This window comes from Drosophila bipectinata, chromosome 4 (assembly GCF_030179905.1).
Source record: "Drosophila bipectinata strain 14024-0381.07 chromosome 4, DbipHiC1v2, whole genome shotgun sequence".
NCBI classification, from domain to species: domain Eukaryota; kingdom Metazoa; phylum Arthropoda; class Insecta; order Diptera; family Drosophilidae; genus Drosophila; species Drosophila bipectinata.
This window is the reverse complement of record NC_091740.1, coordinates 19,548,986-19,570,120: the sequence shown is the minus strand read 5'-3', so window position 1 is coordinate 19,570,120 and position 21,135 is coordinate 19,548,986. Positions and strand designations below refer to the sequence as shown.

The window sequence follows — 21,135 nt, the reverse complement described above, 5'->3', positions numbered from 1 at the left end:
TCTGGTGTCCCGTGACCTCTCCTGAATCCAAATTGATATTCGGGAATGATGGAAAGTTCGTCCAGAATTGGCAACATTCTCTTCAATAGTATTTTTTCAAATACTTTCGAGAATATTATCAGCAGACTAATGGGACGGTATGATGTCAATTCTGTTTCTGTTTTAAGTTGCTTTAGGATCATAATGATCTTTGCGCATTTCCATTGATTGGGGAAGTGTTCTAGTCTGAGAATTGCGTTAAATATGAGAGTGACAAATCGAATTTTGGTGGTTAGGTTTTGAGGGTGATGCCGTCTATTTTGATTTCTGTGACAACTTCTTCATACTTGATGCTTTTAATAGGCAAGCTCATTTGACAGGGTGACTCAATAAAGTTTTCTACTTCATTCTCTGTTATTGGATTATGTCGTTTGGCTGAAACACGAAATGCAGATGTTGTGCAAATGCTTCCGCTTGTTCGTTGTCAGACCTGCACCAAGTTCCATTGTTATTACGAATGTTTACGTTTCTTTTAGTTGGTCTCTTTAGGTATTTGGTCGCCCTCCTTAGGTTTTATTCGTTTTTGTAGGAATTAGGGTCTAAGTTTCTCAGATACGCAGCTAGAGATTCATTGCATAAGTTCGACAACAGTTGACTAAGATGCAGCCTTGTTATATAATCTTTTGTCAGCTGGGTAGTGAGTTTCTTGCCTGCGTTTTCGGTGATTCCTTTTATTTTGTATTTTTTGTCGAAGTTCGGTTGAAAGGTACAATTGATTTGGTTGTTGAAGATTAGGAGCATGATTCGTGTTTCTGTAGCTCGCTTTGTGAATTGAATTTGTAAAAAGCTCCACAGCGTTGTCTATCTCCTCTCCTGTTTTTAACGAAATGTCCAGGCTTATAGCTGAATCTGAATAGCTTTTAAATGCGTTAATATGTGTATAGGCTGTAATGACTTTATAGGGCTTATCCAGCAAATGGGTTATTGTACTGTAAGTTTCTATTATTGGAGAATGGTCTGAGTTAAGGTCGAAGCTTTCCATTACCCTCATATGTGATTGTGGAATTCCAGAGAACATTACGAAATCAATCCAACGTGGAATTTTTCGATTATCTGTTGGCCAGTATGTAGGCTTATCACTTGACAATGTGGTAATATTATTGTTTCGTATGCATTTGTATAGCTCCGATCCTTTCGGGTTTGTCAATCTGGATCCCCACCATGGATGTTTAGCTTTGAAGTCACCTCCCACAATGAACTTTGATCCCAGTCCTTCGAAAAAGTTTTTAAAGTTCAGTTCTTTTATTGAGAATCATGGTGGGAGGAAATGGTATTACTTTGGTGTTTTTAAAGTTAGAGAGTTCAAATTTGACATGAGAGCTATTTTTAGAAAATATTACGACATGCCAAATTTCATAAGGATCGGTCGACTATATTCTATAGCTGACATATAACTGTACGATCGGAAATGGTTTTTGGTAGAAATACCAACTTTGGTATTTTTGAAGATAGAAGCTTGAGACTTTTTTTAGATTTTGTATTGTAATAAATTGGATTATATATTCATATTCCCATAAGGATAAGCCAACTATATCCGATGTTTGCGATATATATCCGGTTTTGTTTATATTGTTGTTTCTTGTTTTATTGGCCGATTAAGCTTTCCTATTAAACTCTTTGCCGCCTACCCTCCGAAGTAAGTGAGGCTATAAATCGGGTACTTTTGGCAGCAAGCTACTAGTCCTACTAACAGGCGAGTCTCATATCTCTCCGAACTTGTTTAACGTGGCGTGTTTCACAGTGAGTGGATTATAACCACGGCACTTGAATATACCTAGAAGAGGCATAGAGTGCATGGGTACAGATGTGCGCCTGCCAACGCCCCAGCCTGGTACCTTTCAAATATATGCTTACCGGACATCATACTCCCTCAGGATCTCCCTCACAATGCCGAAGTGTATCTATCACCTCTACTGATCTATGGGAGTTGTATAATGCACACGAATTGAATAATGCAACTCCACGTTGAATTCGAGGGTTCTACTCATGATTTGGGTATCGAACACAGCCACCATGATAGGGCTCGGTGACCCACCCCTTTAGCTCCGACAAGCTTGGAAGGTGCACCCTGCCATGTTAGTCGACTCCTACGACTATGACGGACTGTGGCCTGATTCTTCGCCGCTAGCTACACATCGCGAAAAATGGTCCTAACCCTTTCCGGACTACTGGGACAATACGTCCTAGAAACTTTTAATCTTTCATGTTTTCATCACTATTATAGCGATCGCTTACGTGAACTACCCCAAACGCAGCTTTTAGCTATTTCACAATGTAAAGACAAAAATAACGGTTAACATCGAAGTGTGTTCAAAAAGTAAGTTGACTTTTCAAATTTTTTATAAGGGCAACATATTTTCAATTATTGATTGTTTTGTTTTGTTATGTTGGTACACTTTTACTTAACATCTTAACATTTTAATTGAATACCATTTTTTGTTTGGTTTTGAGAGGCGTAATCCAAAAATATGGATCAAACAATGTACAGCAAATATTGTGTAAACAAGAAAGGAAGCTAACTTTGGGCGGAGCCGAAGTTGATATACCCTTGCAGTTAAAACTGGACATATATTGCAAACATCGGATATAGTTGTCCAATCCTTATGAGAATATCATAATAAAACCAATTAATTACAATAAAATATCTAAAAAAAAGTCCCAAGCTTCTATATTCAAAAAAACCAAGGTTGGTATTTCTACCAAAACCCATTTCCTATGGTTCAGTTATATGGCAGCTTTAAGATATAGTCGGCCGATCGATTTGAAATTTGGTAGGTCGGATTAACTGACCAAAAATAGAATCTGTACTAAGTTCCAGCTTTTCATCTTCAAAAACACGTTGGGTCACTTCCGATCGTTCAGTTATATGGCAGCTATAGTATATAGTCGGCCGACCCTTATGAAATTTGGCATGTCGTAATATTTAAAAAAATAGCCAAAAATAGCTCTCACGTAAAATTGTAACTCTCTAACTCTAAAAACAACTCTAAACACACCGCCCAGTAGATTTTCGGTACATTCTATCCATGGCATTACCACGATCACAAAAAAATGGTTCATATCCCTATTCAACTAGAAGGCCACTTTCTTCATCTTACCAGATTTGTCCTTCTTTGATGCCATCATCGGTCTTGACCTGTTAAAACAGGCAGGGGCATCGCTTTGCTTAGCTTCCGGCCACCTCGAATGGGGCCCCGAGGTAGAAGGGTTAGAATTCCAATCATGCCCAAACGTAAATTTTACTGAAGTGGACTGTTCCAGCGTACACCCTTCATTCAGGAAAGCATTTTCAAAAATGCTAAGCGACAGAAAAAATGCCTTCGCGAACCCAAATGAGGCATTACCTTACAACACGTCGGTGGTGGCCACCAACAGGACAGTTGATGAGAAGCCCATTTATGCCAGACTCGACCCGTACCCGATGGGGGCAGCCTCTTTTGTCAATGACAAAATTCAAGACCTACTAAAAAACGGCATAATACAGAAGTTGAGATCGCTACCCCATGCCAATTATCTTTATGATACTAGGGAATTTAAGCAAGTCCAAATTCTTCACAACGCTCGATTTGAAGTCTGGCTACCACCAAAATATACTGGCAGAGCGTGACCGTGAGAACCGTGACCGTTGACGACATACAGCGAGAGCAGATTGGCAAATTTTGCTATGTCTATGTCGATGATGTTATAGTTTTCTCAGAAGACGAAAACGCCCACATACGCCGCGTAAATTGGGTTCTAACGAGCCTGCACGACGTCAACTTGAGGGTGTCAGCGCAAAAATTGGTCTTATTCAAAAAAAGAGTAAACTTTTTGAGGAAAATTTTGCTGTTATAGTCGATGATGTTATAGTTTTCTCAGAAGACAAAAACGCCCACATACGCCACGTAAATTGGGTTCTAACGAGCCTGCACGACGCTAACTTGAGGGTGTCAGCGCAAAAATTGGTCTTATTCAAAAAAAGCGTAAACTTTTTGAGGTTTATAGTTACCAGCGATGAAACTACGACAGACCCGGAAAAAGTCAGGGCCATCAAGGAAATCCCAAACGTGTTTGAAGTAAGGTCATTCATGGGCTTGGCTGGCTATCATAGGTGCTTTCTTAAAGATTTTGCATCAATAGCTAAGCCCCTTGCGAGCATTTTAAAAGGGGAACATGGAAATGTCAGCGGATACAGATCCAAAAACATCCAGGTGCAGTTTACCGAGCCCCAACGGCTAGCTTTCGAAAAGCTGCGTAACATCCTGGCCTCTGGATGACCCATTACTATGATCTCTTGAACCTAAATGGACAGAGAGGTTAACTACGCTACCAACGAAAGGGAGCTGTTAGTCATAGTTTGGGCGCTAGAAAAGCTGCTTCACACTGAATATCTACACTGACCACCTACCGCTGACCTACGCGGTATCGGATTCCAATCGAAACACAAAAATTAAAAGATGGAAAGAACGCATCGACGAGTGTGGTGACAAAGTCTTTCACATGCCTGGCAAAGACAACCTCGTTGCGGATGCTCAAAACCAAATAATTCTGGAGGAAGCACGCATTCCGTCAAAACGCAGCTTCGTTCTCTTTGGAAACAAGAGACGGCATAACATTAAGAGGCGGAGAATTCCCACTGTCGAGCACAACAGAGCTCACAGATCTGCTAAGAGAACGTGAAGCAGGTACTCTTCGGGTACTACTTCCGGAAAATGCCAAGCTAGCGAACGAAATAGTCGCTTCTTGCGCCAAGGCTAAATAGGACAGACATTCAAAGAAACATGAGCTTGGAGAAACGCCAATCCTATCTCAGGTAGGATAAATGCTGCACATAGACATAAAAAGTATTTCCTTACGTGCGTCGACAAATTCTCGAAATTTGACGTCGTCCAACCAGTTCCCTCTAAAACTATAGAGGACCTCAAACCAGCCCTACTACAGCTGATGAACAATGTCGTATATCTCTAATACGAGATATCTCTAATCGTATATCTCTTCTCTAAGGCCAAAGTCGTATATTGCGACAACGAACCATCGTTGAAGCCATTCCGGAAAACCACTTTGGCGTTAGCACCTTATGTGCGCCGCCCCACTATGGGGAATTTGACCAGTTTTTGTGACATAAATTAATAACTCAATATCAGAGCAAGATATTTGACTTTTGTTTTTTTGCATGGGGTTATATGGATATATTTTACCAAAAGAAAAATAGAGGGCCAAAACTGTATGGCAACGCGTTTTTTTTTTTTTGTTAGCTAATGTAAATTTCTGCAGATTTTTAGAGTACTAATTAACTAGTTCTGTGACAGTACTTTGTTGTATTTCATAGAAAATAGTGGGCGTGGCACGCTTTTAACAATGTATTACAGTTTCAAAAAGAAAATCCATCTAAAGCATGAAATGAAAGACAATTAATAATGTATAGAACACATATATTTTCCCTACACATCTCTTAGAAAAAGTCCAGCTCTTCATTCTCCAACTCAATATTATATTGATGTTCAAAATCCACAATATCAAAAGAGCTTTCACCCTCACCCGACGTGGTGTCATCGGGATTTGATGAGCCCTCTAATAGGTCCAAAACCTCACATATTTTTTCTTTCGCTATATTCTTTTATCTAAATTTTCTAAATGATGCTATCAGAAGTATCTGTAGATCGCAAAAATACGTCTGGACAACAAGTTTGGAGGCACTGCTGCGTGCTTTCTGCGAGATATATTTCTCTTCGCATGAATTACATTAGCCGATTTACTGGCTTCTTGGTTTTCGGAAAACTTATAAGAGTTTTTTAATTCAGCCAAACTGCATGATTCTGGCGCAACTGACTTAAGATAGAAGAGCACCTCTTCCACATTTGCGTCAAGCGGTAGTTTTTACTCGCTTGGTCTACGATCTCGCTGTACTCTTCAAAATTCACTCCTGAGATGGAATCTATAATAAAATAAAATACAGCATTTTTTTTTGTTACTTTTCCCCTTCGAAACACCACGCAAAAAAATCTGTGTTTGCCAAATTAAGGTTATGTCCTAAAAATGAAAAAATTCTCGCAAAAGCGAAAATTTCTGTTATAGACTATTGAAGATTGGTGAATTTGGAATGCGTTACACCGAAACTTATTTTAATTTTCCGACTTTCAGAAAATGGCTTTTTGTCAGAAAAACTGGTCGAATTCCCCATACTGCGCCCCTCCACAGTGCACATTGGGCGATTTTCCCAAAAAAGTGGCATAAAGTCAAAAAATGTATGATAAAATATTAAAAAAACCTTAATATTTATTAATAGTAAACATTTCAGGAAGCTTAAAAAATTTTTTGTTTTTTGCTGGGTAACAACTCTTTTTATGTGGCAGCCTCTTAAAGTCAGCTGATGGCAAGCAGCTTTCGATTGTAAATTACCGCGAAAATTTTACTTCTGCAATTGATCAGTGTGCGTATGTTTTTATGCAGTTTAATATATATATTCAGTATGGAAAACAAAGATCAAGGTATATATAATCTGTATGTTATGGCAAAAGTACATAAATATTTGTGTTGTTGTTTTTGTCCAGTGTTGTTGTTGGTTGTATTTGAACTAAAATTTTAACAATTTTAATTGTGTTCCGTGAAGTATTTCTATATCAAGAGCAAGCCAGAGCAGGCAACTAATAATGGCAAGTTACTAACTTAAATGTCTACTTTCATTTGGTAAAAATCTGATTTCCCCGTTTTCCCCCGTTTATATAAAAAATGCACTTGTAGTTGTTGTTGCGATTACCAACAGCGAGCTTGCCGATATTTGGAACGGCAACAATCGTAACGCAAGCGCTGTAACGTCGTTTATTTTAAAAAAATAAATAAGGATGATTTGAGCATATCGCACATGAATGCAATAGAAGCCAAAGTATCAATTTTTGTAAAACATATTAAACGGTATTTACGTTTAATTTGGGTAAACAAAAGCCCCCAGTCTGTACGCTTCTGCAGGCCGATTAAAATTGAATACGCCAAAGAAAGCATTGCAAAAATCCAAGAAGAAAAGCATAATTTAGATAAGCAAGTAGCAAACTTGCAAAATTTTAAATCACATAGCGCAAACATTTTGGTTAATTTTAAAACATATATGACATTGATTGACGGCAAGGTACTTAATGTTTTAACAAATACGAAATCTTCGCAATGTTGTCCTATATGTGCTATAAATCCAAAAGCGCTTCTGCACATTAATGATTTCAGTTCTAAAATTTTTAAACCTAAACCTGACTCTTTGAAATACGGCGTTAGTCCGTTGCACGCCTGGATCAGGTTTATGGAATTCGTTTTAAACATATCATATCGAATCGATATCAATGAATATTCGTTCGTTTTAGATGAGGAAGATTTTTAACTGCTTATTTGTAAAGTTTTTAATAATATAACTACATATAAGAATAAAAATTTGTAATCTTTTTTATTTAATACTATGTCTAAGTATAATAATATAAAGCTTTTTATTTTGTTTCAATTTTAGTTGAACATTTTTAATTTTTTCTTAAATAAATGCACTTATTATTGGCGGCCTACACATATGCGGAAAAAAGGAGTGACCCAATTGTCGAAAAAAATATCCGAAATTAGAGTTAAATATAACGAACATTTACAAAAAAAAAATATGTCTCTAGCTTTATTTTTAGACTTTATGCCGCCAAAATCGACAAATCGCCCATAGTGCAGTGTCTCAAACGGACAAGTGGAACGCTTTCACAGTACTCTGGTAGAGGTTGCTAGATGTCTTAAAATCGATAAAGGCATTAGCGATATCGTAGAGCCGATCCTACTGGCTACGGCCAGATATTCTGAAGTATGCGACTTCTGTATATTCACTTGCCGTACCCGGACGTGTTTCTTCGATCACTCTTGCCAGTTTGCAATTATTTTTGACCTTGAAATCAAGCTTTCTCCTTCTGCGACAAGTTGAAATATAACAATTAATCCCTAAAAATAAATTCGACTTAATAAGTTCATTGAACTATTTATTTCCAATTTATACATTTAATCGGTTAAAGTTATCTCTGTTGCGCTCTAACTATATTCTCCAACATAAGTCTCTCCGTGCTGTACTCTCCGGACGTAACCCGTTACATCATAGTTACTGTGGAGTTTGTTGTTCTTCACGACACCTTCGTTGCACATCTCTTTTGTAACGTCATCTCTTACATCCGATCTGATCGTCCACTCTCGGCTACAGAGTGCTTCAGAGAGCCTAAATTCTTTACACGCTATTACAGTGGTCTGCATTCCGTCAAAAAAGAAGTCAAAAATAAGTCTTACTTGCACAGCAAAAAAATGTGAATTTGGTGGAACCATCACGGGTGACTCATACCTGTCTTGTTGGCTCTGCAATAACTGCTCACATATTAAATGTGCTGGAGGAGGACACAATGGACGGATAAGTGACCTTATCAACAAGAAAATTGGCCTGACATGGTCTTGCATAGCTTGTAGAGAAATTGATTCAGAGATGCGGACTTTTATGAAACAGACGAGAAATGGTTTCCTAGATGTCCGCAAGCAATTCTCGGCCCTTAATGAGCAATTCCTCGCTCTTGAAACTCAATTCCTTGGGCTAAAGTTATTAAGCGAATCCCCCAGACGAAAAATTCCGAACAACAACCTGCTGACTGCTAAATTACTGAATACCCCTACATCCCATGCTGTACAAGTCGATGAATTTTCAACACCAAACATTTTACCGTCGCCTACTTGTCTACCTACTTATGCTGTTCCAGTACCAAGGGACTTGATGAGCCTTCCTTCAGGGCACTCTAATATTTATCCCCTGCAAGAAGCGATCAGCGTAACAAGTACAAATCTCGAGCCACCTCTCATATTGGAGCCTCCATCGTTGGACATCGTTGGACAACCCCCATAACCTACCCTCTGCTCTAGCTGTGATGTCTCCAAGGCCTCTGGTTGGTGTGGCGCCTGAAGTTAGATCTTCTGGACTTACGCTGAGGGCGGTTGCTCCTCGTAAGGCCATTTTTGTCTCTCGGCTTATGCCGGATGCTACTGTTGATGACGTCAGGAGTCACCTGTTAAATTATCTTAAGGGAGCTTCTAATGAAATAGCTGTTTTTAAGTTTAACTTTAACCATAAGCGTTCTATTTCTTCTTTTAAAATAGTTCTACCTGATTCCTACCTTGAAAAAGCACTTGATCCTGTAGCTTGGCCTGAGCACAGTATTATTCATGAATTCCTAGCAAAAGACGCTCATAATCCTATCCCTGCAGAAACTGTTTTAAAAAACTGAATAACTGAGTATTTTCCTGCTGCTATCAAAACGATGGAAGTATTCTGGGTAAGCTGAGCCAATTTTTTACAAGGAGTGCTTCTTTTGATTTTGATGCTATCGTGCTTAATGAGCCTTGGCTTAACACCTCTGTCTCTAATTATGAAATTCTTGTTTCCAAATTCATAGTGTTTCGATTGGATCGTCCAACTTTTGCAGGTGGTGTCCTCATTGCTGTTACTAATGAGTACCCTTCTGAAATTATTCCTTTCACGAACGAGTTGGGAATTGACTTCATTGCAGTAAAAATTTTAACTGGCTCGTCTCATATTTTCCTGACCTGTTCATACATTCCTCCCATGGCTGAAGATATTGTGTACTTTCACCATCTTGATGCCATTAGGTCTGTTTCTTCGTTGGCCAAGGACCGTGATTTAATCCTAATCATGGGAGATTTCAACCTTCCCATCATTTCCTGGATCCCGTCTGAGGTAGACAATTCCTTGCTTTCCAGTTGTCATAACGACTTTATCGATGGCTTAACCGATCTTGCCCTGCTCCAAATTAATCCAATTCATAACACTCATGGCAGATTTCTGGACCTTATTTTTTCTAATGTGTCATCCTCTGTGACAGTCATTCGCTCCCCGCCGCTATCGCTTCCTGAAGACATTCACCACCCTACACTATTAACATCGGTGTTAATTGATGTGCCTCACAATGATGCTTGCTTTAATGCTAAACCTCGTTTCAAACGCTTCAGAAAGACTGATTTTATGGCCCTTCGGAATCATTTAGCTGAAATAGATTGGAATTTTCTTTCATCTATAAACACAATTGAAGCAGCTACGGATTCGTTTGACGAAATAATTCATAATGCCTTGAACAAATTTGTTCCGGAAGTCCCAGTATCATTGTCTACAAAACCACCTTGGTATAATAAACACCTTTCTCGTCTTAAGAACAGGAAATCCAGAGCTTACAAAAAGTTCCTTAAGTCAGGATCGATGTGCCACCAGTCAAACTTTCTTTATGTTCGCAACCAGTTTATTATTCTCAACGATCAACTCTATAAGCAGTATATCAGGAATTGTAAGGTAAACTTTCGAAATGATCCAAGCTCCTTCTACTCTTTTGTCAATATGAAACGTAAATCAAATCTTTTTCCTTCTTCCCTATCATATAAAAATATTTCACATTCTCCTGAGCAAGGTATTGCTAATCTCTTTGCGTCATTTTTTCAAACCACCTATTCGTCCGATTCATATAACCACAATTCTTCTTATCCTTATAAATTACCACATATAAACAACATTTACTTTTCAAAATTTCGAATTAAGGATCTGTTCGAAGTCTTTCAACAATAGATATATCATTCTCTGCTGGTCCTGACAATGTTCCCAGCTGTGTTCTAAGGTACTGTTCTGATATCCTTTGCTATCCTCTCACTATCTTATTCAACTTATCCTTGGAGCTGGCATGTCTTCCCAAGAGATGGAACGAATCTTTTATTATTCCGCTTCACAAGAAAGGCTTTAAAGCACTTATTGAGAACTACCGGGGGATTGCTAAGCTTTCTGCGATTTCCAAACAGCTTGAGAAACTGGTTACTTTCCAACTGCAACATTTTTGTAAAAGCATTATTTCCACTTCACAGCATGGTTTTGTCAAGCATCGCTCTACCACAACTAACCTTCTTGAATGCACTTCGTTTATCCACAGAGGTTTTCTGAGCCGCGTGCAAACTGATGTGGTGTACACTGACTTTAGTAAAGCGTTTGACTCTGTGAACCACCATCTCCTCCTCCATAAGCTGTGTCTTTTGGGGTTTTCTCCACATATAGTGCAGTGGTTGACCTCTTATCTATCGAACCGCACGCAGTGTGTATTGTTTAAAAACAGTTCATCACAGATTATAAATGTTTCATCTGGTGTCCCACAAGGTAGTCACTTAGGACCTCTTCTGTTTGTTCTTTTTGTCAACGATTTACCTAGTGTTATAAACTATGCTACTACATTTATGTATGCTGATGATGTCAAGTTATGTCTTTCTTTCTCAAACCATTTCCTTCATAGACACGTGCAACTAGACCTTAACGAAGTCTTCTTGTGGTGCTCAAACAATCTTCTTTTGCTTAACTGCTCTAAGTGTAAGGTTATGACGTTCAATCGCAGTGTGCCTCACATCGTTTCGTACTCTCTTGGGAATAACGTCTTAGATCGTGTTTTCCTAATTAACGATCTTGGAGTAATTTTTGACAATAAGTTGTCCTTCAACGACCACATATCACTAATAGTTAATAAAGCCAGAGGTTTGCTAGCTTTTATCAAACGTTGGTCTAAAGAATTTGATGATCCTTTCACAACTAAAACTCTATACGTATCGTTGGTTCGTCCTATCTTGGAATACTGTTCTAGCGTTTGGAGTCCGCAATACTTTTTTGCACCAAAGGAGGATTGAATCAGTCCAAAAGCAGTTTCTGCTATTTGCGTTAAAAAGCTTAAACGGGGATACTGCCACTTCCCTCCCGTCGTATAATTGGCGGTTAAAACTACTAAACCTACCTCCTTTAAAAGAGCGCCGTACTTGTGCTGGGGTTATGCTACTTCATGTGCTTATTCTTGGACAGGTTGACTCACAAGTACTTCTTGAAAAATTAATGTTTTCTGTGCCTAATAGAGTAACTAGATCCTTCCGTCCCCTTTGGTTACCGATTTCTAGGTCTAATTTTGCGGAACAGGATCCATTCCGCGTTATTTGTAAAAACTATAACTCATTGTCCCATTTATTGTCCCCTGAACTATCCCTAGATGTAATTAAATCCAAAATTATGGAATATCTTTTAACTTAATTTATCCTTACTCTTATCCTTATCCTTACTCTTAGTTATAATAATATAGAAATAACAGATCATTGTTAATAATGAATAAATAAAAAAATACACCAAATCTATCCATTCAGTCATCGCCAAGAGGCCGGCCGACGTGGTTCAGACACAACCGAATGTGACACGATACGAAATACAGGAAAAGATAAAATACGCCCAGGACAAGCTCCGGAACAGGGAAAACGCTTCCCAACAAAACAGGGTGTTCGAGGTTGGCGAAAAAGTCCTAGTGAAGTCTAACAGACGCCTAGAAAACAAACTCTCAGCGTTATGTGAAGAAAAACCTATGGGGCTTTGGGGAAAAACCTATGGGTGTCACGTACTATTCTAAAGCCAAATACATTCCCATCGTTGATGGACGGACTCTAGTATGGGAGGAATTCGCGTTTGTAAAATACTCGGAATATAGACGTGTCATAGAAGAAACTAGTGGGATGACCGACATGTTCCCTCAGTCCCACATGCAGAAACTTTGGGTTGTTGATGTCGCCCATCTTTGCGACCTGCTCGACTCGTTGAGGATCCATCATAGGGTAGCAAGAAGCTTAGAATTCCTAGGGACCGCGTCGAAAGTAGTGGCAGAAACGCCGGACGCTGAAGACTTTGAAGACATTAAATTTTGGGAATTCCAATTAATAAATTCAAACAATAGCCAGGTCAATATCAACAATAAAATAAAAATTCAAATAAATAAAATTTCCGCTACCGTCAACCAACTTCTGAGGTAAGCTAAAAAAACCCCAAATTGATATAGGGCGCCTATTCCAGATGATTTTAATTAGCGATTAGGGATGTTTTGTCCGTATCGTTTGTTAAGATCTTACAATCCGATAACATCTTACACTTTATTATTAAGTTTCCTAAAATCAAGTCGCAACTAGATCACCGTTTTCCCGGTGTCGCATTACGACACCATTCTCAGACTGGAACGTGATAACGTGATTGCTGAATGTGACGGATTGAGTGAACGTAATCTGGAACACATTAAGGAATTCGGGAAGAAGATCACTAAGATCACTAATTATATTAGATATCAGATATTATTCAATACTCCGGTAAACTTAATTCATTTACTTAATTGGTAACCAATCCTTAAGGCCAGTAACAACGGAGTTAGTAACTCCCATCATAACTTCCCGATCAAAAGGAAGAACCCACGTCGGCATCTGCCAGGGACAACACTCACCTCCCGCACCTGTGACGTCATCGCCATCAGCGAGGGATAAACAAATACGCAATACCACCCATAATCTTACTAACTTGTAAGCTTTATTGTGCACACTATTTGCGTTTTTTCTATGAGAAAAATAGTAAGAATGATCTAAAATATATTTTGGAAACGTAATCACTAATAAATTGGAAGTTCTACATGAATTTATGAAAATGAGACTATAGTCCCATATAATTTTTTGGGTGGGATGATTTTTTGATCCCAATCAACATTTCAGATGTCGAAAATGAAACAAAATCTAGAGGACGTGGAGCGCAGGTGACGATTTTGAAGATTCTGGAAATGAATTTGACTGTGCGAAAGTGAGGTTGATGACAATATTACCCCTCACGATAATAAAGAAAACGACGACGAATCGCAAGAAGTAATAGTCCACTGGGTAAATTTCTCTTCTGAAAGCCATCCAAACTTCAAGCCAATGTTTCAATTTCCATCAGAACGTAAAAAAAAGTTCTGATGAACATTATTGATGACTGCACTGAGTTTCAAGTGTTTAGTAATCTCTTTCCATATACTTTGGGTGTACAAATAACTGAATGTACGAATCAGAGACTATCTGCTATTTATCGTTGATTGGATTCAAGCCGAGGGCTCTATTGACGGATGCTAATTTCATTTTTTCTTGGAGTAACAATAATTATGCATTACAAGTGCAATCACTCAAGGATTATTGGAGCAATGAGTCGATGGGTAATTCAGTTATCAAGAATTGTATGTCATCGCTTTCTGTTACTAGCATCAAAAATATATTTCAACGACTGCAAAAAGATCGAGAATGAGACTAAAGACTATTGTATTGCTGATATTAAACGTTGTTTCAAATACACATTTGATGCAGCTCGTAGCGATAGTCCTTTTCAGTCTGATGATGAATGTATGGTTAAATTCAAAGGTAGATCAAGATTAAAACAATATATGCCAATGAAGCCAATTAAACGCGGAATAAAGATTTGGATGCAACGCAAAGACAGGATATACTTATGATATCAATATTTACACTGGGAAGGAATCAAATAATAATCAGCCGATTCAGTCCCCTTATACCCTCGGAGAAAGGAAAGTAATGAAAGTCGCTTCATCCATTCGATTGAAATGATGTTTGTTTGGCAATAGATCGCTTCTTCACTTCTATGAAATTGTTAGGAACACTAGATCACCCAGCAATTGGAACATACATGGTAAAAAGAACAGTCCGAAAATTTACGGCAAATTGCTTAAAGAAACGCAAGCAAAAAGATGGAACTACATAGATTAATGACTGTCCGAAAAATATCAGTGATTATAACGAAATAATGGGTGGACTCGACCTTTCCGATCAGAAGACTGGGCTTTAAGATTTTGACCGCAACTCTAAAAAATGGTGGGAAAAAATCTTTTATAAACTACTCATTATTTCTGTAACCAATTCATGTATCTGTCAAAATGCTGTCTCTAAAAAAATTGTTGCCTCTTTAGCGGAAAACATGATTTTCGAGGGCAAAAAAAGGATTCTCAAATCTTCCATGACGTCGGGGTGGTCCGTAAAAGGGCAGAAAAACGCACGAATATGGTATGCTCGGGTAGGGTGACCAGATAGCTGAAGTGGAAAATACGGACACCACCGTTTTCTCGTTTCCAAAAATTTTTTTAAATTGACAAACTGGTCGAACAATTTTGAATCATCAATTTGAATATTTTTGGATGCGAGAAATGCAACAGATTTTTCAACAGATTCATACCTCAAATCTTTTCCTGGCTTGAAATTTAAACATTCGAAGTCTTCCAAATAACGCAATGACTGGCTCCATTTCAGCAATCACAAGATCTTTCATACACTACAAGCATGGATTCTGTAAAGTTTTGACACTTAGTTTCTTTACCTTCATTTGTTAGCTTTTGCATTTTCTGCTTGACTGTGAATGGTATAAATTTCGAATTGAGTCTTTCAGTCAAAGTCTCCCATACTTCGTCAATGATTTACAAAACTTCTAGAACAGAATTGTCTTCGCGTTCGATGCTTTTGATTCTATTGTGAAAGACATTCATAAGTGAACTTATAAACAGCAATTGCAATTCCGCAAAATTATCTTTGAAACAAGAAAGGAAAGCTAACTTCGGGCGGAGCCGAAGTTTATATACCCTTGCAGTTAAAACCGGATATATATCGCAAACATCGGATATAGTTGGCCGATCCTTATGGCAATAGGAATATATAATCCAATTTTTTACAATACAAAATCTAAAAAAAGTCCCAAACTTCTATCTTCAAAAATACGAAAGTTGATATTTCTACCAAGTACCATTTCCGATCGTTCAGTTATATTGCAGCTATAGGATATAGTCGGCCGATCCTAATGAAATTTGGTAGGTCGGATCAACTGACCAAATATATAATCTGTACCAAGTTCCAGCTTTCTATCTTCAAAGACACGAGTTGGGTCAAAGTTGGGTCATTTCCGATCAGTTATATGGCAGCTATAGGATATAGTCGGCCGATCCGGGCCGTTCCGACTTATATACTGCGTGCAAAGGAAAGAAGGGTGTGTGCAAAGTTTCAAGACGATAGCTTTAAAACTGAGAGACTAGTTTGCGTAGAAACAGACAGACGGACAGACAGACGGACAGACGGACATGCTCATATCAACTCAGGAGGTGATCCTGATCAAGAATATATATACTTTATAGGGTCGGAGATGTCTCCTTCACTGCGTTGCACACTTTTGGACAAAATTATAATACCCTCTGCAAGGGTATAAAAAGTCAGCTGTTACAGAAATACACAAAACAACGCTATAAGCAATGTATGTGCGCGACAGTATGCAAGCTATTCAACCCCTAAATACAGGCAACTTATGGCTTTTATAAACAATATTTTCAATCTCTGCATTTGCCTTTGGCTTGATCTTTGGCTCAATTATCCAACCCATAAATCCAGGCCACTTATGGCTTTCCACTTATGAATTTTATAAACAATATTTTCAAACTCTGCATTTGCCTTCGGCTTTGTCTTTGGCTCTGAGGCGCGATCTCGGTTCCCCATAAACAAATCAAAATCAAAAGTAAACATCAGCTTCCCTCCGAAGCCCTATCAATTACGCCTTTTGCGTTTCAAGTACCCACCAAATTGCATCGATCAGCTTAATCAAATTTCACAATAAGATGCGACAGTTTCATCTTAAGCCTCTAATTTAAACACAACTGATGGCCGAGGTTCTTTGGATCAGATTTAGAATTAAGAAGGCAGTCCTTTTTTGACCGAGACCGCGAACGGTTGACAAAAGTATTGACAAAGTTGACAAAAGCGAACGGTTGACGGAAAATAATTAAGAATAAAAAGTGTCTTGTAATAATTAAGTTTTAAGTTGTATAATTAAAAAGTAAAATTTACATTTTTTTAATTCACCGAACTACAAACAATTCAACTTGCATACATAGGAAACCGACCAACCAGACGCAATCGTTCCATATTTCTAGGGAATTTTACCGTATAACGCGTGCTAAACTGATTGCGCGTCCTCTACGTCAGCTGCGAGCGCGGGCGCTTTCGAATTTTTAAGTCTAGAAACTCATTTCGGAAAACTGCAGGTGCAACCTGTTTTTTCGTCAAAAACGCGAAAAATACGGACATTTTACAAAAAAATACGGACTAACGGACACAGAGCTGAAAATACGGACATGTCCGTATTAATACGGACGCCTGGTCACCCTATGCTCGGGCTGCAATACACCTTTGTGTTTTGAATGCTTTGCTCTGTTTCAAAAATTTAATGAATAAATAAATACAATTATGAAATAAATACACAAAAAATTTAACTTAATTGTCTTTTTATTACCTTAACCTAATATTTAACTTTGAAGAATTTTACACTTATTGGGATAATATGTCCCACCAAAAATACGCATTGGGAATATATGCCACAGGATAAAAGGATGATTTAAGGATTTTTAAGTATGCAGTACAAAATTTTTTTTAGCCACCTTTGATAATACGCAAAAACATTTTCTACAACTATCTTGGATTTCAAAATAAAACTCCGTCCCAAAAGGGTTAAAGACCCCTCTTCCTCCGATACACCTCCGTACATTAATAATGCATCTAAGTGCATGTTTTCTTTAGAGTAGAGTCCTTAGAGCTGCTGACGTCTTGAGTCTTTTTGTGTTTAGATGGCGCTGGCCATTTCACAAGCCGTTGGGCGGCAAGTAAACTCACACGTTGTGATGGAGAGGGGTCCGGGAAAGTCGCAGACTTTCCGGTGAACAGAATTTTTCCGCTGGTTCACTTTTTTTTTTTTGGTAAGGAGATGGTGTTTTTATTTTAGAATTTGCATTTATCGATTTTATATTTAGCGATTTTGTGAATATTTAGCGAGTACTTAAAGGGTGTCGGCCTGTTTGTGAATACTATCTAGCCCTACTAACAGTAGAAGCGCAGCAAATAACGAAAAAAAGCAGGGCCGTTAGCAACAGCCAAACAAGAAGAGGAAAACAGTGGAGACGTCAGATGCGCAGGTCTTTTAACACCAAAAATAAGTTAATACCTCGTGTGAAAGAAAATAAATATTTAGAGAAGGTTGAATAAAAACCAGGATCTGACTGTAGAACTGTTGTTTAGATGATGGGCCGTTTTGCCGCTCAGCTGTGCATAAGAGCGCATCGGCGCTCTCTGTGCACTCTCTCTCGCTCGTCGGCCGTCGTCGATCGTCCGTTTATTTTTCTAGTTAAGTTTTATCTCTTATCTCTTGTAAGCAGCGAATAAAGCTGAATGCGTTTTGAATTCAACCACGACGCCCCCGACTTCTTTCTTTATTTCACCACTTCTGGAATCTTTTGCGGCAAAACGCCCCCTACAACATTTTGATCCTTCGAGCCGGATAATTTTTTGGATATTTTGTAGCAGCAGTTCCCGGCATTGTTCCGCCAAAAGATAAGTACGACATTTTTTCGTCTCCGTCTCTCTGCCGGTCTTCAGCAGTGGTCCGAACATTAAATTTCGTTCTCACTGCTGCAAGATTTTTTTTCCTTCCGTGTCAACTCCAAGTCCGAGTTTTCCGACACAACGGCAGTTAGAGATTTTCTACTCTTCGTCGTCTTCAAATTCTGCAAATTTTTTCCATCCGTCTCCGTTTTGTATGCTTGGCCATATTCCTCACCGTTTTTGGCCTCTCCGTCATCCATTCGCTTGCCAACGGTCGAGGCATATGTGCATCCATTTACATGCATACACACATACTTTTTTTTTGGTGAAATTAATCCACAAAAAAAAAATAACTAAAAAAAAATAAAGGGCATAACTACTATTGGCCAGCCGGCCTACTATAACTACTATTCTGTTCCCCCAGTTATACAGTTATACAGATCTCAATCCGCATCTCCGCGGGCGCCTCTGTTGAAGCCTAAGGCGATTAGTGCCACTTGTTTACGGCCATTTAAACCCAAAACTTGCGGCTCACCCCGGTAGAGAGGATGTTCCACTTACTGTCCAAAACAAGTGGTGACGCCCACGCCATTGTTTCTAAGGCTCCGCTTACCCATGAGGGGTTTGCCGCAGCGTGGCAAAGCCTCACAGACCGCTTTGAGAACCTGCGGCTATTGGTCAACAGCCAGTAGAGGATCCTTTGCAACATCCAGGCTATTTCTCAAGAGTGCGGGGTCGCGCTGAAGGAGCTGCAAGCCACCATTCAGAGTTGTCTGACAGCCGTAGAAATGTCCTCCATCAATGTTGAGGCTTGGGACTGTCTCCTGGAATTTATGATTTTCGCCAAGCTCCCCAAAGTCACACTTTCTATGGGAGAAATCCGTACATAATAAAGCCGAAATACCAACATGGCAGGAGTTGGATAACTTCCTGACAGAGCGTCATCGCACTCTGGAGGTCATCGTCTACGTCAGGCCTAGTGGCTCCGGGCCATCTCGAACTCTGTTCGAGGGAGAACCACCCCATGTCCGCGTTTCCTAGAAATGAACGTAAATAGGCGCTTTGACTACATTAAGAGGAAGCAGTTATGTTAAAAGTGTTTTGCCCGAGGGCACCAGCAGCGAGACTGCATGAGCGCCCATACCTGCTTCACATGTCACAGCCGGCACCACACCCTCTTGCACCGCGGCAATCCGTTCGCCTCCGCTCCAAGTCCGCCTACGCCATCAAGGGCTCGATCCGCACAGACTGCCAGAAGCACAAACGGCTCAGAGGATCCGTCGGATGTGCAGGTGTGTTTCGCTTTCGGGTCAGGAGCCGTCCTACTGGGAACGGCTTATATCAACGTGTGCCAATTGGGGTGCAGCTTCCAGGCACGAGTACTGATAGAGGTCCGAAGCGACTTTCATAACGGAACGACTGTTCAACCTTGTCAGGCTTCCCTTCAAGACGATTCTAGCCCAAGTTTCCGGCCTTAATCAGACCATTTCCGCGCAGTCTACTTAATTGTGCCATTTCTCCATTCGGTCGCCGTCTAGCTACAATTGGAGGCTGCGGCTTACGTTCTTCCGCAGTTGGCAGGAAATCTGCCATCATATCCGATTCCGCGAGATCGCCTCAAGGGGCTGCCCGACATTCCCCTGGCGGACCCCAACTTCTTTGAGAGCTCCCAAGTCGATGTGTTAATAGGAGCCGACATTCTTCTGTCCATTCTCCTCGGTAATTCAAAGGCTAACATCTGCGAGTCGCTTCTTGGTCAGGAGACCATTTTTGGATGGGTGCTGAAAGGCCCATTATCTCCAGCCAACCCCCGCAGCGTTTTTTCCACACGAGTGTACCGCAGCCTCGGTGACTCACTGAATCAGCTCCTCACCAAATTTTGGGAGGTGGAAGATTTGCCAATTTTGTCCAGACGACGAGAAGAGACGAGTGTGGCAAGTACGTTGTGACGCTCCCCTTACGCGACCCCGAGCAGAAGGGTACCGATCAAGCGGCTTCACGGTCCTTTGCTCTTGCTCAGTTCCTGCGTAATGAGCAGTGCCTGAAGAGGGATCCGCCCCTTAAGGCCCACTATGACTCGGTAATCCAGGAATACATCGACTTAGGCCACATGACCGAGGTCTCTCCCGCGAGCAGTTCCGCTACATACTATCTTCAACATCATGCCGTCTTCAAGCCCGAAAGCATGACCACCAAGGTGCGGGTGGTCTTCAATGCTTCGAGCCTGTCCGCAAACGGGACCAGTCTGAACGACATTCTTTACGCGGGCCCGGTCTTACAATCCGACCTGACGATTCAAATCCTAAAGTGGTGATACTTTAGGTTTCTCTTCAACGCCGACATCAAGAAGACTCCGCTCCAACGTGTTTTGTTTCGCAATCCCGATGGGGATATCCGCGACTACGAGTTGAAAACGGTCACCTTCAGTGTCAATTGTGCCCCGTTCCTGGCGATCGGTGTCCTGCAACAGCTCGCTGACGACGAAGAGTCGAAGTATCCGCAGGCAAGCCAAATTATCCGGCATACGACTCCCTCCCTCAAGATTTCTGTCAGCGATGGGTTGACTTCCTAAAGATGTACTCGGTGCTCGATCAGATTCGTGTTTCTCGGTGGGTCCCGTTCCGACCACACCTAAAAGTTGAACACCACGGGTCTTGCGACGCTTCACAGAAGGCGTACGGCGCAGCAATTTACATTCTTGTCGAGGTTGGGTCTACGGTAATGGTGACCCTGCTGACTGCAAAGACTCGAGTGGCCCCAGTTAAAACGGTGTGGCTCCCTTGGCTAGAGCTGTGCGGTGCCTTGTTGTTGTCCAAGATTGCCACCTCCGTTCTGCCAAAGATGCCAGGGGCCTCG

The 21,135-nt window shown here is 40.2% G+C and overlaps 1 protein-coding gene across 6 annotated transcripts in view; it reads right to left on the bottom strand.

Annotated features, from left to right (window-relative positions):
• Syt7 (Synaptotagmin 7) overlaps window positions 1–21,135 on the bottom strand; it is a 171,288-nt gene that overhangs the window by 17,102 nt on the left and 133,051 nt on the right. Inside the window, exon 8 of one of the 6 annotated variants that reach the window (XM_070282429.1) lies at window positions 15,320–15,390. The exons of the other annotated variants lie outside the window; for them this stretch is intronic. Coding sequence (XP_070138530.1) covers window positions 15,353–15,390 — 38 coding nt within the window. The 3' untranslated portion in view covers window positions 15,320–15,352. Of the gene's footprint in view, window positions 1–15,319; window positions 15,391–21,135 lie in introns of those variants that run through there. 6 annotated transcript variants of the gene reach the window in all.